General features: G+C 39.5%; 1 protein-coding gene across 1 annotated transcript in view; it reads left to right on the forward strand.

The window, feature by feature from the left end:
- The window catches only part of LOC307142660 (protein eyes shut homolog), a 147,240-nt gene that overhangs the window by 24,025 nt on the left and 97,026 nt on the right, over positions 1–26,189 (forward strand). Inside the window, exons 6-7 of the mRNA XM_079843687.1 lie at positions 7,878–7,992; positions 13,422–13,581. Of these exons, the coding sequence (XP_079699813.1) occupies positions 7,878–7,992; positions 13,422–13,581 (275 nt within the window). The remainder of the gene's footprint in view (positions 1–7,877; positions 7,993–13,421; positions 13,582–26,189) is intronic.

Below are 26,189 nucleotides of genomic sequence, written 5' to 3' on the forward strand. Positions count from 1 at the left end.
TTGAAGTTTGATATCTTGCTCAATGTTTAGGGTTTGCTCCCTTCATTGATTCTAGGTGTATGTTGTTAATTAGACTAACCCATTTGTCTTGCGTGTGTGGTGTGTGTTGTGTATTCAACTTCATGCTGCGCTGCGCAGACCGATCTGCATCTGATTTGCAGCAGTGCATGTCAGTTCGAAATTTTATCCGACTTGACACAGCGTCTTCACGACGTTACTGATGTATGCCATTAAAGTACAGCTCAGTCAGCGCAGCTTCTCCAGAGCGGCTGTACAAGCTCTGATGATGACAGCTATTTCACGATTGGCCAGACTTCCATGTTTATTCTGATATCTTTAGTTCCCCCTTATGCTCACAAATCTGTGTTTTTACAATATCACACAATTGTTCATGCTCTATTATGTTGTGTTAACTACAAATAAAAAAATATAGACCCAGCTTTATTGATATTTAAATAATATAGACTAATTTAGAACTTTATTTTTGTACATACAGGCACTCTGTCAAGCAGGACATAAACTATTGAATGAAAAGTGTTTCTGGTTGCTACAAATGTCTGAAATGCCCGTTTATTTGACAAATATTGCATTAAATCCAATTTGACTGTGATGAAAGCAAACACAATGGGAAACTGTCCGCCCTGACTGTTGGCAGCAAATTGCAGTCGAGTCTAACACACCTGTGTGTGTTTGTGTTTGTGTATGTGTCGACTGGTAATCCCTACGTTATGGGGACAAAATGTCCCCACAAAGATGGCAATTTCCGCAATCCTCGTCCTTCTGGGGACATTTTTTGGTCCCCATGAGGAAAACATCTTATAAATCAGACTAAGTGATGTTTTTTGAAAATGTAAAAATGCAGAATGTCTCCTGTGATGGGTAGGTTTAGGGGCAGGGGCAGGGGCAGTGTAGGGGGATAGAATATACAGTATGTACGGTATAAAAACCATTGCGCCTATGGAAAGTCCCCATAAAACATGAAAACACAACGTGTGTGTGTGTGTGTGTGTATACAACACCAAATCAAGAAAAGTTGGGACATTTTGTAAAATGTAATACAATCTAAAATCTGTTATTTGTTAATTCTCTTTCAACTAACTGAAAAAAGTACAAAGAAAAGATTTCCAATGTTTTCACTGAACAACTTAATTTTATTTGTAAATATAAACAAATTTCTATGGCTGCTACACACTCCAAAAAAGCTAGGACAGAGTAAAAGTGAAAAGCTTATAGAACAACTCTTTTGAAACAGCCCGCAATAAGTACAGTGTGTGAATTGGTAATAGGTGAGGGTATTGCGATTGAGTGTAAAAGGAGCACCTCAGTCTTTGCAAGCAATGGCTCCTCACATTGTGCCAGATATTATGATAGAATTTTCAAACAATTCAAAGATCACTTTTCTAAATGCAAGTCTTTCACCATCTACCATACCTAATATTGTAAAAATAAAAATCAGGGAATCCAGAGAAATCTCAGGCCTCAGCAAAACCTCTTTTGAATGTACATGCTATTTGAGCCCTCAGACTGCATTGCATGAGAAACTGTCATGCTACTGTGTTAAATATAGCCACATGGGCTCGGGAGTACTTTGGAAAACCGTTGTCACTCAACACAGTCTGCTGCTGCATCAAGGAAGGCCACTTGAATCTCTGCTATGCAAGAAGAAAGCTATACATCAGTCTATGCAGAGATGCCGGCGAGTTCTCTGTGCCCGAGCTGATCTCAGATGATCCAAAAACAGTGGAAATGTGTGCTGCGGTCAGATGAGTCCACACGGACATCAAGACGAAAGGCACCATCCAGACTTTTATCAGTGACAGGTGCAAAAGCAAACATCTGTCATGGTATGGTGGTGCATCAGTGCAAACGGCATGGGTGACTTGCATGTGTGTGAAGGTACAACTGACATGGAGACATATATAGGGATTGTACAGAGACATTTAATGGCATAAAGATGACATCTTTCCTGGGGAGCAAGACAATGCCAGGCCTCATTCTGTACTTGCTAAAACAGAGTGGTTTCATAGACACTCTACACCTGCAGTCCAGATTTGTCTCTTATTGAATATTTAGCCCATCATGAAGGAGAATCAGACAACGACGACCATGGACTGTTGAGCAGCTGTCTTGTATCAGGTGAGATTGGGCAAATAAATCAACTTGCAAAAATGCAACAATTAGTATCCTCAATTCCAAAACGATTAAAATGTGTAATTAAAAGGGAAGCTGATATGACAAAGTTGTAAACATGCCTCTTTTACGACTTTTTTTGGAGTGTGTTACAGCCATTAAAAATAAAATTGTATTCATATTGACTAAATACAATTAAGTTGTTTGGTGAAAATAATCTTTGTACTTTTGTTAGTTAAATAACGTTGAAAAAGAATGAAAAAAAATCACAGATTCTTGATTTTATTGTATTTTACAAAATGTTCCAATTTGAGGGATTTAAATAAGAGGGATTATACAAAAATGCATGCTATTTTTTATTAAGTACTGTCCTGAATAAGATATTTTACCTAAAATATGTTTACATATTGTCCACAAGACAAATATATAAGTTGAATTTATTAAAATGACCCTGTTCAAAAGTTTACACAAACTTTGTTTGATACAGCGTGCCGTTAATTGGATGAAAATATATTATTTAATTTTTTTGTTGATTTTATTGAGTCCCTTGTTTGTCCTGAGCAGTTAAACTGCGCTGCATTCTTCAGAAAAATCCTCCAAGAGGCACAAATTATTCCGTTTTCCGTTTTCCAATTTGCATATTTGAACCCTCTCAAGCACTGACTGTATGATTCTGAGATCCATCTTTTCACACTTAGGACAATTGAGGGACTCATACATAACTATAATACAAAAGGTGAGAACATTTGGAACATGCTCCAGAAGAAAACATGATGCATTTAGAATCAGGGGTCGTAAACTTTTTGAATTTGAAGATCAAGATACATTTTACTTATTTAGTCTTTTGTTATGGGAAACATGTAAATATCTTCAATAGTTTCTGAAGGAAAGTACTAAATGAAAAATGTGATCTTAAACAATATAGGCTATGCTCTTTGTCATGGGTGTGTGCAGGCAGGAAGACGAAGACAGAATAAATTCCAAACGTAGTTTAATTACAGTTAATCTCAAAACAGACAGACAGGCAATAGAACAACACATCTAACATAACGTTGACCGGACAAAGAGTGCAGGAGAAGGAACAAAATAAATGGTGGACACAAACTAGATTAAACAGAGACAGCCGAACTAAATGAACTCATAATGACGGTAACCATGAAGACAGACGAGTGGCGGGAAACTGAACAAAGAAACGTGACAAATGAAAACAAACTGAAAATCCATGAACACAACTAAACAGTGAATGTTTGAACCTTTTTTGCTATTAAAGTGACCCTATTATGCTATTTTAAAGGCTATTGACTTTGTCTCCTATAACAGGTTTACATGCACCAAAAGTCAAAACAAAAAGTTAATTTTTCTCATAATATACATTGCACATATATATAGTAGCTACCACATTTTTTATTGATTCTTAAACGACTCGACGGATGAATCAGTCCATCTAAATCCTGCTAATCTGCTCTGATTGGCCAGATGGCCCAGTCTACTACTTACAGTGCGTGTTTCAGAAGCTAAACGGCCATTACCATAACAGAACTTCAGCTCTGTCCGGAGGTTTCCTAAAGCCGGGCGTACATGGTGCGATTTTTTGAACTTTTTTTTCACAGTGTGAGAGGAATTACTAGACGAGCAGAGTATATTAAGAGCACCTCCCGATAATTTTAAAATGCCAAATTTCCACCACAGGAACTTTCCCCAGGAACTAGGGACTTTGGGGTGGTACTCAGTGTGTTTCGACCACAGGGACAATGGTCTAAACATGAGCGTCAATAGGCCCTTTTTAGGGGGCTAAACTTCTGCCCAGCCCCCCTAAAAAATGTGTGATTAACCTTTATAACATATGAAACTGGCGGGAGGCTTCGGTTTTGGCTTCCGCCCGTCTTTTAATCAGTGTTCAATCTGCAGTGGCGTCAAGCAGAGCGCACGTCAGAAGCAGATGCGTGTGCGTTGATCTGAGGAGCCTCATTGGTCGGTCACTGCTCGTCAATGTCAAAATATTTGAGAAAACCAATAAAATCAGAGTAACGTTAGGCGGGCTTTATGCACAGCTGCTGAGGCTTAGCGCGAATTTTAGCAGCATGACTCGACGTGCGAGATATGTTAGTAGCTAAACTAAACATTTCATATTTGACAGCTGCTTCTTTAAGTCAGAAATGTTAAACAAACGACAAAAATATTTGGGCAAATTAATAAACTTTTCTCTAATTTCGCCCTTTTGAATTGAAATAATAAATAAATGAAATGTAATTTATAATATAATTAACAAACAAGAAATAATAACAGAGCTGTTTTCTTCAGATTAGGCATAAGATTAATAGCAATTAATGTGTGCATATTGTAAATTAATATAATTCCATTTGTAGCATTCAGTAAATAAAAAAGCTCATCTTTTTTCAGCCTGTATTGGGCATAGGATTAGTAGCCTAATGAATGTGTGCATATTGTGAATTAATTTAATACATTTAGTTACCTAGCTTTCCCGTTAGGAAATCAACATGTCTTTGAAAATGATTAAAAAACATATAAATATCAGTTAAACATATGTTTACTGTCTTCACTGACATGGTTTTCAAGCTATTGTTATCAAATGTTTTGGCGTTCAGAACATCTTGAAATGCACATATGTAATTCTCGGGGGAGCAAGCCCCCGAACCCCCCCCCCCTAACTACCTCACATTTGGGACTTCAGTGATTACAAACCTGCCTACATTGTATGATTAAGGGATGTACAATATGGTCATGCAGAATAAGGCATTAATATTTGCTTTATAAGTAATAATAAACAGCCAATATCCTAATATGCATACTAATAAGATACTAGTTAATAGTGAGAATTGGACCCTAAAATGAAAATCCTAGAATCGCCCCTGGGTCTAAATGAAGTTCCGGGTAAAAAAATCCCCCTCAAAAAGTCCCTGCTCGTGAGGTAGTACTTTTTCAAAGTTCAGGAAATTTTCGGTGGTGGAACTTGGGCACTGAACATGCTGATTGGTTGAGTTCACGCAGCATTTTGATTGGTTGACTCCACGCAGCATTTTATTTCAACCACCATTTTTAAAAGTCTGTTGCGGTGTATGCAGTAAGAGTTGTTTGCTATTCGAATCAACAATGGTGTTTAAAAAATAAGACCAATGGACCGACGACGAGGTACAGGCTTTATTAGGCTGATATACGGAAGATGAAATCCAGTGGGAACTGGAAAGTCGCACGCAGCTCTACATCACCGGACTAATCTTTGCGGTACTTTAGACTGCAATGGAAACACAGACAGCAACAGGTCTAGGGGGAAAAAGTTCCTGGGACAAATTGTTCCGGGTAATTTAGGTGGAAACAGTGCTAAACATGTTTAAAAAATGTGGTGAGTGGGCCGATTTTGACCAGCATATAGGCTGTCCCGTATTGCCAAATCCTACACAACCACGTCACATAGGCTAGATCGAAGAATATTATTAGGCTATAGCTCTGTGTTCATGGCTGCTGTTCTCTGCTTTTGCACACAAATAATTTTTTTCTTTCTTTTTTCACTGTAAAAATTTATAGGATCAATAAGTTATGACAACACATGTTTTTAAGTTAATTTAACTCATCAAAATAAGTTAAGCAATTTCAACTTTAATTTAAGTTATACAAGATTTAACTTAAAATTGTAAGTCAGTTTAATGTAATCTAAATTGAAATGACATACTGTTAAGTAGCTTTTACTTAAAAATTTAAGGCAGCAACTGAACTTGTTGAAATAGGTTGAGTAAGGAATAATTGACGACGGGCCGTTCAATTATTAGAATGATAATGCACACCCGAGGTGGTGATGCGGTCACGACGCGAAGCGGAGTGGCCGTTACACCTCGGGTGTGCATTATCATTCTAATAATTGAACGGCCCGGAGTCAATTATTCCGCTTATACTACGGTTACCACACCTCAAGACATCGATCCCATTATATATTTAATGGGATTCGTCCGGTTTTTGTACTTAAATCGCTATTGTGAGTAGGACTATTTCTTCCGCGTCTCATCCAACAGCTCTTTTGCTAGTTCCGAAACGTCATTTTAAAGCTGTTAACGAAGGCTTGAGCCGTTGATAGCATTCTACTGCAGTTATTAATAAAGTTATTAGAAAGAGAATGAGAGCGACAGAGAGAGAGAGAGAGAGAGAGAGAGAGAGAGAAAGAAAGAGCGCTTGTGTGAACTAGGCTCCCTCTGTGCATCTCTAAACAGCGCTGTTATTACCTCGCTAGTGAAAAAATGTCACGTGTAGCCTTTAAGTTGCTCCACTATATAGGCGAACTGATCAAATCGTCAGGGCAGCGCTGACAGCTTTTTGTGCAAACTGTAGTGCGTGTGCGAGCATGTGTGATTTCAGTAATGAGACAGAAAAGCTTGCCTTTGTTGTTTTTCATCTGGACTGTCTAATACTGCTGCCGCCCAGTTGTTGAACGTTTTATATTCACCGTAAATATTAAGATTTACTTTAGGAAAATCGTCTGTCATATTGTTGTTTTTTAGTCCTGTAATTTCCGTTATTACAGTTAACTATGCGCAGTGATATGGAACTGTAATGCGGTCAAGAGAACTGCCTGGAACTACGTTCGCTGTGCGTCTCCCAGAAAATAACTGCACACCTCAGAACGTTCATCAGCCAATCAGATTCAAGCATTCAACGGCCCCGTAGTATAACATTTTTTACAGTATAGTATTTCTTTCTGGTTCTTATTTTTTATGGTTATGGTCGATTCATCAAAACGTACAAGTGAAAAAAAAAATAGATTACAATCCAACTTTTTTTAACAAATTGCTTTTCTTGTGAATCATCTTGTGCATTTGGGTTTGTTGACATGTCTGTGTACAGTACCTGTTCATAGTGTGTGTTAATTAAATGTATTCATTTGACATGCTTTCGACAAATTGCTTTGTTTTGAAACTCACATTTTGAAATGCTGAATGTCATGTATGCTGTGATTGTGTGTGTTTCTTAGAATGTGATTATACTGGCCAAAAATAGGAATACAGTCTGTAGACACTGAAATGTTCATTAAATTTCCAGATGTAAGGTTTAATATTCAGCCTGTGACAGTTTTTGAATTACTTCCTGCTGATAATGAGGGATTCCGCTAAAGTTTCGGCTGCCTTATGAGTTCTTCCAGTCCTTGGGGGGTTCACAGCTATGTCTTCTCTTTCTCCTGTTCATCTTTCTAGTTTTTATTAGCAAAGATCACTTGAATCAATACATTTGATGGCCCCTCTGACTAAATGACAAACGGAAGATAAGATAGAGATTGAAAGGGGGGGAAATTAATTTAGAATTGAAAAGAAGAACGACTAGAGTATGATAGTGTATGTGTAAAGAGAAGGGCAGATAAAAGCAATAGCAGTTGGTCACCTGGGAGTCTGTGTTAATAATTGAGTGATCTTGCCTTTGTGTCAGAATAATATCATTGAAGTCTTATCACAGCAGAAAGAAGGCAAAGATCTGACTGAGGCCAAGGAAACAAGAGGATATATGAAGCATATGTGCCAGAGGTTGAACATTTAACAGACAGTCTTGTCATGCGTTTGCTTACGGGTCTTTTAATTCTCCACAAATGTCACCAAGGAGTAATAATGGTCATCGACACACCAAATGACATCTAAAAACAGCAGTAAATTGCCTGCATTTCATCAATCCTGATTGTTACTCTGGGCCATATTTTTCCTCTTGGAAGTGTATTTTTATATGTGGCTAAATTTAATGTCATCTTCCTGTAGATGCCGGCAAGGTTTTTCTGGAAAGAACTGTGAAGAAATAATTGACTTCTGCAAGCTGCTGAGTATTAACTGCCTGAATGAGGGATTGTGTCTCAGCCTAGTTGGAGGACATAATGTAAGTAACCTAATTTTTGCAGTTGTTTATTTGCACATAAAAAAATTATTTTAGATAAGCATACATTTGTTATATTGTTATATCTCTCCATTAAAGAGAAGCTAAATACGAGAAGATGTGTATGCTGTGATGTTAAGAAGTTGGAGAAATATTGTCTATATACACTCACCGGCCACTTTATTAGGAACACCTTGCTAGTACCAGGTTGAGCCCCCTTTTGCCTTGTTAACTGCCTTAATTATTCATGGCATAGCTTCAACAAGGTACTCTAAACATTCCTCAGAGATTTTGGTCCATATTGACATGATAGCATCGTGCAGTTGCTGCAGATTTGTCGACTCGCATCCATGTTGCGAATCTCCCGTTCAACCACATCCCAACGGTGCTCCATTGGATTGAGGTCTGGTGAGTGTGGAGGCCATTTAAGTATAGTGAACTTGTCATGTTCAAGAAACCAGTTTGAGATGATTTGAGCTTTGTGACATATCAAGTTATCCTGCTGGAAGTAGCCATCAGAAAATGGGTACACTGTGGTCATAAATGGACATGAACATGGTCAGCAACAATACTCAGGCAGGCTGTGGCGCTTAAATGATGCTCAATTGACTGTTCACAAAGACCCGCCCCCTTTAGTTACTGTTGCTATGTCTGACAAGCCGCGCTCTCACACCACACTCATGTTCTCACACAGTGAAAACACATCGCAGAGCAAAGAGGATACTGACAATGCACTGCCAGACAGGACAGAGCAGGTTACTTTTAATATGAAACAAAGTCTCAACTCTAAAATTTTGTCATTTTTTTAAGAAATGTAAACAATAAATACCGTTTGTGGCTCTTTAATGCACTGTAAAAAAAATTGGGGGGAAAAATTGTGTAAATTGATCATTACATATTGGCCCAATAAATGACTTCCAAATAATTATCGCCATGCAAAAAGATGCATTGTACTAATCATAGCTTAAGGTCTTCACTCAAAATTAAAATTGTATATTCACCGAACATATTTAATTGTGCTCAGTCAATCTATGAAGTCGAAGTGAAAAATCCATGTTGGCTGAACAAGTCCTACGTCCGAAAAACAGTATACGCATGCGCAAAATGACCTTGAAGAAAATCGTTCCTGTGGAGATTTCAAATGCGGAGACGCGGGAGCGGCAGCGCGAGCGGAGCCGAACCAGCAGGTGCTGAAGACCGAAACAGACATTCCCAAGAGAATAGAGAGATTTTCATCTCACAAAGACGTTGGTGAGTATTTAGCACTGAAATTATTCTCCAGAGTTTTGCTTTATGACCAGGTATGAAGTTTAAAAGACATTTTGTAGAATCACGAGTTCATGCATTCATTTGTTTCATGAGTGTGTTCTCGTTTACCACATAATTATCTAATGGTAGCCAATAGTTTTATTTTCCTCATGTCTTATATGTCTAAAACAATAGGTAATAAGGAAATTAAGTCATTTGTGTGATATGTGCGGCATGCGACTGTTGAACACGGTGCGTTTGGCGTCGGCCTCTTTCAGGGCTTTAGTTATTGCCTTTTAATATCAAACACGTCAAGCTCGTGATTTTCTGATGTCCATTCATTCGTCTCATCCTGTTTATATAATGAAGAAACTTCTGTTCTGTCTCTTGCCAGATGTGATGCAGGGGAGCTTTGTCATTAATGTTAGTTTTTATTTTTATTTGCAGGTTTTTAGCTTGCAGTGCCGCGTTTTCTTCACCACAACAAGACATCCTGTTATGCAGAAGAATGTATTCAGTTTTTCCTTATTGAAAATAAGGTATTTTTACCCAAATATCCTGTGTTGGAATTTACTTGTTAATAAAGTAATGTGACAAAATGTCAACCCTGTTGTCTGTTTCTGTATTTTGCTTAATATATTTATGTTTTTAGTCATTTTTGTCTTTTGGGACAGTGAGAAATAAACAATTGTTACTACAATTTAAAATATTTAATTGGACCAACCACACAGTTTCACTGTAAAACATTTCTCCAATTCAAAATTTTCTAGTGACTGATCACATCTAAAAAATTTTGTTGGCCAAATTGAAAAATTTAGATGTGATCGGTCACTAGAAAATTTTTAATTGGAGAGGTCTGACATTTTTTACAGTTTTGGTAAATTACATTTTTCCATTGGCTCAACATATTATTTCTAATTGAGCCCATGTTAACAGGCTGTTGCCACAATTGATAAAATTACATTTACAGAATTTCACTTGGGCCGATTGAAAACTTTAGATGTGACCAGTCACTAGAAAATTTTGAGTTGGGAAGATTATACATTTTTTACAGTGTGAGTGGTGACAGGTCACTGTAGCGCCTCAGTTAAAGCTGCTCGTGAACCCATCATCTCTTCCTTCTAGTTAATTTATAGTATCAAATAAACATAAATAAACCTCAGGACTGTTGTTTCAACCGCGAAAAGATGCCAATACACGTTTTTTTAAGTTCAAGTCCACTGACGTTAATCTACGAACTCTCTTAACTGCTTTGCCGGACAAAAATGGTGGATTTGGCGGATGGTGAATTATAATTGGTCAGATTGCCTGTCAATCAAACTCCCGGCAAAGGGTGAATTGGTGCTAAGGGGTCCAAAGTGTGACAGGAAAATATCCCCCACACCATTAAACCACCAGCAGCCTGAACCATTGATACAAGGCAGGATGAATCCATGATTTAATGATATTTATGCCAAATTCTGAACCCTGTTGAAAAATCATATGCTGGTTAGGTATGTTTTAAAGCATGGCAACTGGTTTGAGCTGGTTTATGCTGGTCCTTAGTTGGTCATGAGCTGGTTTAAGCTGGTCCTGAGCTGGGGCTAGTTGCTTAGGACCATCTTAGGACCGGCACTTGACCAGCTTAAACCAGCTGTTTTTTTCAACAGGGAAATTGAGACTCATCAGACCAGCCAACGTTTGTCCAAACGTTTGATTTTTCTATGGTCCAATCTTGGAAAGCCTGTGCAAATTCTGGCCTTAGTTTTCATATTCTTAACTGACAGGATTAGTGTTCTTCTGCTGCTGCAGCCCATCTGCTTCAAGGTTCGACGTGTTGTGCATTCAGAGACGCTCTTCTGCAGACCTCGGTTGTAACGAGTGGTTATTTGAGTTATTGTTGCCTTTCTATCAGCTAAGAACCAGTCTGGCCATTCTCCTCTGACCTTTGGCATCAACAAGGCATTTTCGCCCACGAAACTACCCCTCACAGGATATTTTCTCTGTAACAGATGGTTGTTCTTTAAAATCCCCGCAGATCAGCAGTTTCTGAAACACTCCATGTCCCATCCAAAGTCACTTAAATCATATTTCTTCCTCATTGTGATGCTCAGTTTGAACTTAAGCAGACAGTCTTGACCATATCTGCCATGTGAATGCCTGATTAGATATTTGCTTTAACGAGCAGTTGTACCTAATAAAGTTGCAGATGAGTGTAAATATATATACACTCTAAAAAAATTGTGCTATATGGCACTAAAAGTGGCTCTTGGTCGTAATCATAGGGGAACCACTTTTGGAGCTAGCACCATATCTTAACATGTTCTGGATATGGTAGCGGTACTATATCACCTCAGCCAAAGAACCGGTGAAGAACCACTGAAGCACCAAGATTGGTGCTATACAGCACTTAAAGTGGTTCCCCTATGATTACGAGCCAATAACCACTTTTAGTGCCATATATGCCATATAGTATATATATATATATATATATATATATATATATATATATATATATATATATATATATATATATATATATATATATATATATACACTCTAAAATTTTTTTTGCTATATGGCACTAAAAGTGGTTCTTGGCTTGTATTCATATATATATATATATATATATATATATATATATATATATATATATATATATATATATATATATATATATATATATATATATATATATATATAGTGTATATATCAGATTGTGTTCCTGTGTTCCTGATTTCCTACCCAAAATGGTAATGCAAATACAGCCGTGAAATGACAAACAATCATCCCAACATCCACCAAAAATCTCTCCCCGCCCCAGTGGCTAATGTACATCTATTAATTTATAATCGTTTATTTTATTTTATCAGTTTCGCAGTCACATTATAGCATCCTTGATTTATGCTTGTGTCTCAAGGTTTCAGCCACCCTCTTCTATTTCAATATCATCTTTCTGTCACTCCCATCAACAGATCTGCACTTTGAGTGATGTGTCACAGTTATACACTGTCGATTGATGTAGTCGCATCTGTTTTTGTTATGAAGTGCTCTAGAATATGTGCTTCACATAAATTGATTTACTTCAAGTGCAATTTGTTAAACTATCAAATTGGGTCGTTCATACATGGGGATATGTCACAGTTATGTAAAATGTATGAATTTAAATGCTCTTCTGATATAATGCAAAAATATTTTTGAAGCGTTGTCTTACATTGAGTGAATGACCTACTGTATGATTGATACTTTCTCCTTTTGGTGTTCCATGGAAAAATATAAAATTCAGGTTTGGAACGACATGCAGGTGAATGAATAATGACACAATTAAAACATTTTTAGTTGAACCCTTCCATTAAACAATATATTCAAATATTTATTTTACAGGTATAAAAAGAACAAAATGAGACCTGAAAAATATCCACATTCTCAAAAATGAAGGGAAAAAATAGTTTTTGAGTGTGTCAGCATTAACTCTGAAAGATGTAAAAAAAAAATAAAAAAAAGTTCTCTATTTTATGTCACAGTGAGCTGATAACATTCTGGTAAGCTCAAACTGTGTTCTTGAAGACTTTATGGATGCTATATATGGTTTTCCTGAAAACAAATCTGAAACTTGAAAAACTGCATGGTTACTGTTGCGCGTTGGAATTTTAAAAGCCCGTTTTTCTGCAGTAGTTTCTGTGATGTATGTAAACATTAGTTATTATAAAAGCTGATTTGGTTAACATGCTGTTTGGAGACATCTGGTTGTTTAATTTCTTATCTGTCACATCCTTAATTAAAACTTTGACATAGTCCAGGAAACAGGCTACATTTTTTCATTAGCAAATTGGTGATGAATTTGTTGGTCATCAGCAACATTTTTCTTTCCTCAAACTTCTTTTCTCCCCCTTTAATCTTCCTTAACTCTAATTGCCTTCTGAGTAATGATCCTTAGAATTTGCCAAGGACTGAATTAGCTAAGATTTTTGATTTAAGGATATTTAGTAAAACTTCACTTTGTAACCATAGGGGATTAGAAAGTATAATTACCTTTTCATCAAAAGCTTGAATGCTTGTTAAACGGAACTATAAGAACAGCAGGGGATTGCACTGTATATATAATTTTAAACATGATTGTAGAAGTATTTAGTGTTTTGTTGATTGATTGAATATCTAATAATTAAGGTTAATTTCTAAATCTTTTTTTTCCCTTCCCCCCACAGTGTCTCTGTGCACCAGGATGGACGGGGGAGTTTTGTCAGTACTTGGATAACGCATGCTTAGCCTATCCAAACAGATGCTTGAATGGAGCTACTTGCATCAGTATGAGTCAGCCAACTGCACCCCCGCACTATATGTGCACCTGTCTCCCTGGATACACAGGTTAAAAGAAAACTATATCAACAAACTCCGGAATATGTTATCCTGATTTATGTTCAAGTTTGCACAGAGTTTGGCAGCAGAAGCTTTTTAAAGCCACTCTCAGATTGATTTTCTGTTTTTCTACAGTAGAATTGGAGAGGGGAATTATTGTCACGTTTTCATGCAGTCTCGGAGATTGCATATAGCAAAAATGTTCTTATATATCAGCTATATCAGTATAATTCTGAATGTAGCATATCAAATATTTCTGTCAGCTAGTGTATGTGTTCTGCTGGTGACATTTTTGAGAAAGTTACATGACACTCATACTTGAACACCATTCAAAACTGAATGCAAAATTTGAATTAAGGTAGCAAACTGGATTAAGAATTTGATTTGAATGAAAGGAAACTTCCAGAAATATTATTTTAATATACTGGAAGGACAATTCATTTCTCTGAATGCTCTCAAAACTTTTCAAAATGAAGCCAACCATCAATATATAATCAGTGCATATTTTTACAAAGTGTGTACATTTAATAGTGCTGTTTGACAAATAACTATTTACTATTTAAAGGGATAGTTCACAAAAAAAATTTAATTACCCCACGATTTACTCTCCCTCAAGCCTTCCTAGGTGTAAATGACATTCTTCTTTCAGACCAATGCACTCAGAGTTATTATTTAAAAAAATGTCCTGGCTAATCCAAGCATTATAATTGCAGTTAATGGGAGCCCAAAATTTGAAAATATCCATATTTCAAACTTTATAAAGTGTACCACGTCTCACAGTTCAAAACCCTTATGCTACATCTGACGTCATACATCGCGCCAGTTACGCTTTTTTCGTTAGTTGAATATGGAAGGTGGTCTGGCCAAAGCTAGATATTTTACTTTATTAAATTTTTCTTACACAAACGCATTGCTTCACTTCAGAAGGCCTTTATTAACCCTCCGGAATCATGTGGATTACTTTTATAATGGATGGATGCACTTTTTTGCGCCTCAAATTTTGAGCTCCCATTCACTGCTATTATAAAGCTTGGATTAGCCAGGACATTTTTTAATATAACTCCAGTTGTATTCGTCTGAAAGACGAATGTCATATACACCTAGGATGGCTTGAGGGTGAGTACATCATGGGGTAATTTTAATCTATCCCTTTAAGCCAGTTTTCCACTGCGTGGTACGACCCGGCACAACTCGGCTTGCTTTGCTTTTCCACTGCAGTAGTACTGCTTTAAAGTGGATGGGATTATAGACTGATTGTTATAGTTGTGCCGCCACCTCGTCTACTGACCACAATACAGCCATTGCTTTTTTCAAGTTGCGTGCGACGGTCATTTAAAAGCAGTTGTCAGTTGCCATCCATCCATCATCTTACGCTTATCCGGGGCCGGGTCGCGGGGGCAACAGTCTAAGCAGAGACGCCCAGACTTCCCTCTCCCTGGCCACTTCCTTCAGCTCTTCCGGGGGAACCCTGAGGCGTTCCCAGGCCACCCGGGAGACATAGTCCCTCCAGCGTGTCCTAGGTCTTCCCCGGGGCCTCCTCCCGGTGGGACGTGCCTGGAACACCTCCCTGGGAAGGCGTCCAGGAGGCATCCGAAATAGATGCCCGAGCCACCTCAGCTGGCTCCTCTCGATGTGGAGGAGCAGCGGCTCTACTCCGAGTTCCTCCCGAGTGACTGAGCTCCTCACCCTATCTCTAAGGGAGCGCCCAGCCACCCTACGGAGAAAGCTCATTTCGGCCGCCTGTATCCGGGATCTTGTCCTTTGGGTCATGACCCACAGCTCATGACCATAGGTGAGAGTAGGAACGTAGATTGACCGGTAAATCGAGAGCTTTGCCTTGCAGCTCAGCTCCTTCTTTACAGACCGGTACACCGACCGCATTACTGCAGAAGCTGCACCGATCCGTCTGTCAATCTCCCGTTCCATCCTTCCCTCACTCGTGAACAAGACCCCAAGATACCTGAACTCCTCCACTTGAGGCAGGAACTCTCCACCCACCTGAAGCGGGCAAGCCACCCTTTTCCGACTGATAACCATGGCCTCGGACTTGGAGGTGCTGATTCTCATCCCAGCCGCTTCACACTCATCCGCAAACCGTCCCAGTGCACGCTGAAGGTCCTGGCTTGAGGAGGCCAACACGACAACATCATCCGCAAAAAGCAGTGACGAAATCGCGTGGTCCCCAAACCGGACACTCTCCGGCCCTTGGCTGCGCCTAGAAATTCTGTCCATAAAAATTATGAACAGATCCGGTGACAAAGGGCAGTTTCTCGTGTCGCAAATCCAGTGATACTAGTAGTGACGATTCTCAATGACCAATCGGTGATCTACAGTGTTTACACGTCATATTTTAGTATCGGTATGGCTCACTTGAAACCTCAACCTAGGTTGTACAAAAAACAAGTACCAGGTACTAGGTACTGTACACAGTGCAAAAGCCCCCCAAAAGTGAGCCGTACCAAGCCATATCATGCAGTAAAAAAACGGCATTAAATGGTTGTTCTTTTTTTGGACAATTTCTACCTATCAGGGGAAAAAATAGGCAAATTTAGTCAAAATGAATTATGTAATTATGTTTTAATACAAAAATGTTTTGTGTTAGGCTAATGCTTGGAATTGCAGTTCAGTAAATTACTCTTCTTGTCATTCAACATCCTGTGGGCATGGCCAGTTCTATTCAAATTCCAACTCACGAATTTGAAAAGGAGCCAGTTCTGAGTTTTGCCCTAGCCTGAATGACACAGTTTCATGTCCAACATCTATATCATCCGCTGTAATGTGACTCAGAGTGTGTGTCCCACAGAGACGAGTCCCCTTGCCCTGAGGCATCTCTTTACCGTAACTCATCTTTGCACATTGCCCTCCTAACTGGATTATTCTGTAATTTGTTTCATCATGCCTGCTAAATGAAGGGCAAATAGAGGTTGGAGAACACTTAATCGGTAAATCTAACTGGGAAAGCAAGATCTTTCATTAGCTTGGCCACCAGCGCATGAGCACAGGAGGAGCTATTTGCCTAAACAACCCAGAAACAAATAAACAAATGAGAAATGATTTACTGGATTTCATCAGTCATGACATGTTGATCTCGTTGATATGCGTTGCAGTTCAATGCTCTTGCATAGGAAAATATGAATACGAATGCAAAGTCTTTTATAGGCAGTTTACATGAATTATAGATGATCTACATTTCATGACACCTATAAACAGTATAATGTTATATTGTCTGAAAAATGCCCTCCCTGAGAGATTTCTTTTAGTATTACATGGCAGATCTCATATTGTCAACGGGATAATCGCCAATGCTTCTGTGTCCTTGTTATCACCTCTCAGTCTCCTTGATGGCTCTATTTCCCTTCTTAGCAGATGAAGAAATCCATCTTTCCACATCCCAATTGTCAGCGACAAAAGGCACCTGATGATTTCTGCCTCTCTCAGGGCTGTATAATAGATTAGTATACTACTAGGAGAAAACATGTCACAGCTCAAACCTCAATGTTTTATTTAGACATCTGGATGATTCTAGCGATATCTCTATCGATTAATGACCCCAGAGACTTAAAAACGACCGTCCCTGTCCCATTTCTCACCACAGTATTGCCAGAAGGCCAATGTGAAATGTCAAGTGCTTTCATTATAATCTTCCTCCAAAAGTCAGACGACATGTTGAGGGAAGATTATGTGACTTCTCCAGCAGAGAAAAGCGTCGGTGAAGCAGATCTTGCACTGGATAAGACATTCAAATCTTTTTTTTTTCTTCTACAGCTTGCCTTGCTTTTTCCATGCAACGATTTGATTGATTTGACTCCATGTTACGTTAATTGTTATGAAACAGTGTGTGGATGAACAACAGATTCAGAAGTTAGATTCAGATCTGCCAATCAGTTGGGAATACGGCCTTCAGAGCAGTTCTTGAGCTGCTGCTGATTACTAACTGCAGTACATATGCAGCTTAATTTATAATATGCTGCCATCCATAATATTCAAGTACATTTAGTTCAAAAAAGTTTCTTAAAAGAATGGTTAAGATACATTATTATATACATATGTATTCATTACATATGCTTTCGTTTTTCTTCTGTGGAATCTTGGTTAACAATCTTAACCATGTATTTCAAGCTCATTTTAGACAACAACAAAAAATCATAGAAGTACCATAAAAAGACTTGGTAACACTTTACATTAAGGTTTCTTTTGTAAAGGTGTTACGTGCTTAAAGATGTAAAAGGGATGATGACGCAACATTTAGGTGAGATATAACTGTTGCGGTGTGTGCAGGTAACAGAAACAACCAACAAACAATGTACAGCTAACGTTTAGTTCATTTATTAAAGTAAGTGTAAGGAATTTACAAAACAAATCTCAGAAACATGAACATATGAAAAGATAAGGAAAACCAAAAACAATGAAAGCAAGAGGGTCGCCCAAATCAGTGAAATAATCAAAACAAAACCCAATGATTGTTAACCCAGACCTCTAAACTAATAGCCTGACAAGCCAGACCCACATCAAGATGTTGGGTCTGGAAGCTCACCATTGACAGGGCTCAATCTGAGGGGCGGGATAAATGGTTGTCTTTCAAATTCCCTCTGCATGCAATTGGATAGCGCCATGAGCGCCACAACCAGAGCGAAGAAGAAGGTGAAGCCCAGCTAACGTTAGTTGATAGACTTTCGCTGTATCCGGTAGGCAAAACTTCGAACATATCTTCTTTTCTTAAGAATGACTTCAGTGTCGTTCTTTGTTCTTTTCTCAAAGAAAAGCTTAACTCCAAGTCTTCCAGAGTCACGGCCAAAGCCGATTCAAAAGACCGCTGTTCGTCAGCTTTGTTTACGAGTAGCACGCAGAACCTCTGCAACTCTGCCGTGACGTGCCGTCATTATGTTAAGCCCGCCCACCGACTCTACACATGCTGTGATTGGCCTGACTAGAGTTTGGTTTTTCCAGCTCTCAGGTCTACAGAGAGTTTCTAGACTACACTCGCGACAAAATACATTTTCTGCCGCTAGGGTGTGTCTAGATTTCTAGGCTACTAAACTAACTAACAAACAAAAATGCAGAAACAAAACCGAGATCTTCAGCATATACGACGCCTTAAATAAACTACACTGACTACAGTAAACAAAATACAATTGAGGGTGATCACTCTTTAACTAACTAACATTGAAAAGATTATCTACCATGATTAGACAAAGCTTACAAGCTCAACCAGCAAAGCTGTTTCCAATTGATCAGTAAGATTAACAAAATGGCACAAAACAAAAAGACTCAAAACAACAACGGACAATTAAGCAAGAGGGTTCAAAACATTGCAGAGTAGTTAACACGCCGCGTTTGTCTCTGAACATCAGTGCATGGCACGTCAATCGTACACACACACACCTGCATGCAGTATAAAGCTAGCGTAAGCACGCATTCTCTCATTCCGAACTAGTGTAACAATAACACATCAACGATGAACAAACCCAAAGGAGTGTTAACTCGGAAACCACTACGCAAACGTTTTACATACAAGTGTGGTGATCTGGATTTAAAGGACTGACCAAAGCCACGGGAGATGAGCACGCATTCTCTCAGGCCGAAATAGTGAAACAATTACACATCAACGGTGATTAAACCCAAAGGAGTGTTAACAGCCGTGTTAGTCCGATGATCCCAAATAACTTATGAAACAGAAAGAAAGATAAGAGAAACCCCCAAAACAATACAAGACACACATGGAATGTAACAAAAGGGTTTATAAAGATGGTAGTTAATGACTAATAACTAATTTACAAATGCATTGTAAATCATTGATAAGCAGTTATAACAGTATGAATAAAAAGGGCGACTTAAACGCAATATCTGCTAAATAGTGAGCCATTTTAACTCCCGTTATAAATGTTAATAAATGTATTTATTCACACTTATTTAACTCAAAACCAGAAGATTCAGCAAAAATACTGAGGCTGAATATGGCTGTGCTGTGTTTGTGGTTTTCTCATTAATATCTCATGACTGCCACTTTTCTTACTATGTTGCTTACCAGAAGTTACCCATGATACTCTGCACAAAAAAGGTCATGATGCCTTCCCACAGCAATGTATATAAACCGACTTCTTGTTTATCAAGATGAAATTCAAAATTTATTTTGAAAACCAAAAAAAAAACAAAAACATAGGAGCATAACTGATGAGATATTAATAATGAAAAATGTAATTCCAGTAGGGTGGACACCTGTGAACCATTTATTCATGAGTAATTAACGTTAAGGACCTGTGAAAGTGAAATATTAACAAAAAAAAATGAAGTTCCATAATTTCATCTTGATAAACAACACATTACTGTGTATAGGCATCGTGAACTTTTTGCAGAGTATCATTGGTAAGGTAAAAAAAAGTGGGAGTCATGCGATATTAATGAGAACCACAAATACAACACCCTTCAGTCTCACACAAATGTTTTACTCAAAACCAGATTCCTGATTTATTTCATTATACAGCAAAAATAGTGAATAAATACATTTATTAAGCATGTATAACGTGTAAGGTAAAAATGGCTCACCTTTAGCAGGTATTGAGTTTAATGCCGAGTTTAGACTGAACGATTTTCAAACTCGTCGGATCACTGCTCTTTTCATACTGCATGACTATCTGGGCATTCAGCATTCAGTTGCTGCGGTGTTCACACTACACAATGGATCGGTGACAGGGGGTTTCACATTGCATGACTGTATAAGAGGGAGAATTGCCGACAGCTCTGTCCCGTCCGCTAACTACGTTTCACAACCAAACATACGCGAGAAGTGACAAGGAAACAATGCGAGATCACACGTGCATCAGATCACGTGCAAATCTCGCGAATTGTTATTAAAAATATAGACTGCGGAAAGTTTGAGATCCAAATTGTCTGTGCACTGATTTGCACCGAAAAGGAGAAAAGAAAAAAAGATTATGGCAGAGGAAATGGTTGGGGAGACACAGGGAGCAAGGATTGTGTTCTGCAAAGAGAGTTGAGGTAAATACATAGTTTTGCAATGTGCTGCTGTTGTGGCTGGTCAATCAAATGTTTGAGCTTTGTTTCTGTTTGATATAAATTAAATATATATTTTAAAAGACTGACATTCTGGTCTATAACTCATGCCCTGTATCTTACTCTCTCATTGGCTGTCGGTCATCGCCGATGTATTTTTCAGTCAGAACACATTTCACACAGAAGGAGTTTGAATCGCCGATAGGTCCAGATATTTAGCATGCCAAATATCTCACGGGCGTCGGCGACTCATCTGCGATTCTCTCTGATCGCGTCTTTGATTCACACTGCGTGATTGTCACTGACATGCACGAGCACCGTTTTGCCGATTTCGGGCATTTGTCGGCGATTCTGCAAAACCTGTCGGCGAGTCAAAATCGGGGCTAAAATCGGGCAGTGTGAACTCGGCATAAGTCACTCTTTTTATTCATGCTGTTATAACTGTTTATCAACGATTTATAATGTATTTGTAAATGAGTTATTAGTCATTAACTAACACCTTTATAAACCCTTTACAAAGGGAACCTTAATGTAAAGTGTTACCAAAGACTTCAATATTTGATATTCTTGATGTTTCTCTGCTGCACTCCATTACGCACTGCTCTGTTTGTTGTTAGCATGGCAGTCGAACAGCACTCATTGATGTCAAAATGTTTGAGATGACCAATCAAATCAAAGAAGGCAGGGCTTACTGTTCACAGAAGACGAGTGCGAATTCCAAAGTCCCTTTCAACATGTCGTTTTTGTTTTTGCAGTGAAGGAGTGTGTGGTAAGTTGCAAGTAGATGTAAATAACTGTTTTACAACATAAATGTTCAACGACTGACAGTAATATCCAGATGTAAAATACTTTTTTCATGAAATTTCACCATTTTGAAATGAAAATTCGCCATCATTTACATGACTTGTGTAATTCATAATGGAATGCGGCGAGACAAGAAACGTTTTTGACATATTAGTAGAGCTTAGATCGGGCTCAAAAAAATCAAGCCCGACCCTACCCGAGCCCGTGCACGTTGTGCCCAATTTAAACCCGACCATTTTTTAATACGTGTGTGTTCTGACGAGAACGAGCCTGTGATGAGCGAAGCGGACCGGTGTGACGCCCAGCTCAATAATCCGCTCTATGCCAGCGCTCCACTCATGAACCCTCACCGGTAAAATGACGTTCACTCAAATCCCACTCAGACATGATATATATCTGTACTGTAGCAGCCTACTCACTCTAAAAAATGCTGGGTTAAAAATAACCCAAGTTGGGTTGAAAATGGACTAACCCAGCAATTGGGTTGTTTTAACCCAGTGATTGGGTTGTTTTAACCCAGCAATTGGGTTGTTTTAAGCAAACATTTAACCCAACCGCTGGGTTAAAACATTCCAAATTCTGGGTTAAAACAACCCAAGTGCTGGGTTAGTCCATTTTCAACCCAACTTGGGTTATTTTTAACCCAGCATTTTTTAGAGTGACTTGTTGTAGCCATTAAACAATGTATTTTGGTTCATATTTATGTTTAAATATTATAATGTTATTTTTAAATTTCATCTGATTATGAAAAGTCCAAAGATGCGAGTGGGTCAGAAATGATTTTGGTGGTTATTATATTTTGTTTAATATAAAGTTTTGTTTTGTAGAAGAAGTTTTCTTTAAAGTGAATTTCATTTTGTATAAATTGTATCTTTATTTTAATCAAGATTTTGTCAGCCAATTGCCTGTATTTAATAAATAAGAAGCAAATAGACTATAGCAGACAATAATCGTGACATGAAGGCGCCGGAGTGATCACTTTCTGTCTCATAAATAAACCAAAACTCAGCAGGCTACTTGCCTCACAGACATGAGAAATATGTGTATAGAAAGCTTGAAATGTCCCCTTTTAAACGAAACAATTCGAAACGAAAAGAAATAGGCTAGTTAAGCAATGCGCAGCTCATGACTGGCAGTTCTGTTCAGAATGCTACACTTCATCACTGCATGTGCTGTGAGTTTAACACGCATTTTTAGACTAATCCTGACTTGTGCAACTTTTTACACCTTTGTTTCTTAGTTGTAGTATTAGTTCTTATTTTGCTAATTATATATATATATATATATATATATATATATATATATATATATATATATATATATATATATATATATATATATATATATATATATATATATATATAGAGATGCTCCGATCAGCATTTTTGGGGCCGATCACCGGTTACCGATCACCAAGATCATGATCTGCCGATTGCCGATCACTGCCGATCACAGAATGGCAGGGGAATGGCAATCTTTTATCTATAATCTTGCAGAGTTTGCACCATTTGTAGAAATGAAACTAACTCTAACTCTCTAAATTAACTGATTCAAGATCTTGAAGAACCACCAAGTGTTTATTTTTGAAAATGAGATAACTTAAGGCTACTGTAGGCCATCTTTCCCAAATAAATGTATACAATAAATGTATATAATTATCTCACCTAAATATTTGATCATGCAGTGCATTTTTGTTTTTAAAAACAATTTTTCAGGTAGGTCTAACATTAGTATTGAGGTAAGAAATACTAAAGACATTTAATAAGAAATCAAATGTAAATTAATATTGGTCTTCCCTGAATAAATTAAATTAGATTAATCCTTACACTTAAGGTTGCAAAAGTTAGTCATTCAAGAGCAGTGAGTGTCTTAAAGGTTCATCAAACAACACAAGACAAAGAGAAACTCAGAGACAGCAGCAGTTTATTCGACAGCTGTCACTTTAAGAGCAAACACGGATACGGTTACATGCAGTTGCACAAACGTTCACTCGCGAGTCACGACGTGGTTTACGTGCACACTCGTCAAGACTGTAATTTAGTACATACATTTGTGTGTATCTGACCATTTCAGTGCAATTTGTACTCGCAAGCTTTTTGTGAGATGGCCTGTGTGTGTGTGTGTGTGTGTGTGTGTGTGTGTCTCCAGACCGTGCGCACGAGTGCTGAGTGGTTTGAACACTGGCAAGACTTAAAATTAAATGCAAATGATAAACTTTAGTGACGATGCGACACTGCCTCGATTGTGCAAAGTGGCAAATCCTGTGTCAACTGTGCAGCTCGATTTTAGTGCACATGCGATGCGCTGATGTGAAGCCATTTAAGCATTTTGAAAGGGAGAGACAGAGTGCACGCACGCGGTGATTCACGCGCGCTGTTTGTGAACTTACGTCCCACAGAAAGTTTTCAAATGACTGCGTAAGTTATTTAATATAGAAATATGAATTGTACCTCACCTTCAGCATTATAATTATTTTACCCGCGCTGGAAAGAGAATGAGACGGTGTCGCTGCATATCATGCCCTAGCTCTCACGGCAGGTGCGGGTTTTATGTGTCGTCAGCATGCGATCGGTTCATGAGATCATCCCAAAGCGATTATCGACCGATCGGAATATTATTTCATCAGAAATAATATATATATATATATATATATATATATATATATATATATATATATATATATATATATATATATATATATTATTTCTGATTATGGCATAGATTTCTGCCCACCCAATTAGGCTAATAAAGTAATGATAAAAAACCCCACAAATGCTTGATCAAGGGCCCGGCCCGAGGATAGTGCCGGGAAATATCGGCCCGACCTTTGGGCTCGGGTAGAGAATCTAAACGTCTCGGTTACGTATGTAACCCTCGTTAATTGAGGAGGGAACGGAGACGTATGTTAGTGACTAACGAATGGGGGTTTCGCCTAGAAGCCAATTACCTTCGAGGTGTTTAACAGCGCCCAATGGCGTGCCAATGCCATGGGCATGCGGAATTTGCATGCGTAACTCCGCCCCACCTCGTGGGTATATAAGGAAGTACGCTAGCAACATCGCATTACGTATCTGCTGCGGAGCCAAGATCTGAACTCCGCGTTCCAGCAGCACAGCTGACATGGCAGAGGAACGTACGTCTCCGTTCCCTCCTCAGGGAACGAGGGTTACATACGTAACCGAGACGTTCCCTTTCGTTCAGTCACTACGACGTACGTTAGTGACTAACGAATGGGGGTTCCAATATAACCGCGCCACTCAGCTGTCATCCAGTGCCCTGCGTAAGTGTGAGATCCCGCCACTTAAGGCTGTAGGACTCCCACTTAACACAGGATTACCAAGGTACACTGGGAAGCATATCCCAGTGAGGGAGCCAAGATGCCTACCCGTGGGCAGGACTTAAGAGTACACATATGACCCGCTGTGGGCTGCATATGGGAAACTCTAGGGTACCAGCCGAAGGTGGATTTTTAACCCTAGGGGTGGCAGGGGCTTGCCAAGGGAAAGACACCTGCTCACTGAGGAGGCTTACGGTGGAAATACTGGTGTGGGGGTCGCCGGAGGGCAAACATGCACACGGGGCACCTGGCCGGACATGAGGGTCTGGGCTCGAAAGGGCAGACTGAACTGATGTCGGCGTCGACAGTGCTGGAGGAGCTCAGGGCTCTCGGGGAGCTCACCTGAGGAGAATATCGCAGGTATCCAGTCCGTGGAGTGGAGTGGCGAGCAAGCGAAGACACCAGAGCCTGGTCCATTACCGGCTCCTCGGGGGGGCGAGTACATAGTCGGACACTGGCTCCACTCGGAGATTGTAGAATCTGGCGAATGTGTTAGGTGTGGCCCAGCCTGCAGCTCTGCAGATGTCTGTTAGCGAGGCGCCATGCAGTAAAGCCCAAGAGGAGGCCACACTCCGAGTGGAGTGTGCCCTCACACCAAGGGGACATGGTCGACCTTGCTGCTGGTAAGCCAAAACAATGGTGTCCACTATCCAGTGAGACAACCTCTGCTTTGAGAGAGCTCTTCCCTTCCGCTCTCCACCATAACAGACAAAGAGCTGGTCTGAGGTCCTGAAACACTGCGTCATGTCTACGGAAGCGCGGAGAGCGCGTACTGGACAGAGCAATGCCAAGGCTGGGTCTGCCTCCTTCAAAGGCAGCGCTTGCAGGTTCACTACCTGATCTCTGAAGGGAGTGGTAAGAACCTTGGGCACATATCCAGGCCAGGGTCTCAGGAACACGTGAGAGTTAGCCGGCCCGAATTCTAGGCACACTTCGTCAACCGAAAATACCTGCAGGTCCCCGACCCTCTTAAGGGAGGCCAATGCGGTCAGCAGAGCCGTCTTCATCGGCAGGAACTTAATTTCGACCGACCACAAAGGCTCAAAGGGAGGCCTCTGCAGAGCACTTAAGACTACTGAGAGGTCCCAAGAGGGTACGGGAGGAGAGCGAGGAGGATTCAGTCTCCTCGCCCCCCTCAGGAACCTGATGATCAGGTCGTGCTGACTTACCTTCTTGTCCCCCAAGAGGTCGTGATGGGCAGATATTGCGGCCACATACACTTTCAGGGTGGAGGGAGACAGCCTTCGCTCCAATCCCTCCTGGAGGAACGAAAGCACGGACCCGATCGGGCATTTCCAGGGGTCTTCTTGGCGGGAAGAGCACCAGGTGACGAAGAGGTTCCACTTCAACGCATAGAGGTGTCGTGTAGACTCTGCCCTAGCAGAAGTGATGGTGGCGACCACCGCAGGTGGGAGGCCACCGAAACCTGCCGCGTCCCGTCCAGAAGCCACCCGTGGAGCTTCAA

Source organism: Gobio gobio, assembly GCF_949357685.1.
Source record: "Gobio gobio genome assembly, chromosome: 18".
NCBI lineage: Eukaryota > Metazoa > Chordata > Actinopteri > Cypriniformes > Gobionidae > Gobio > Gobio gobio.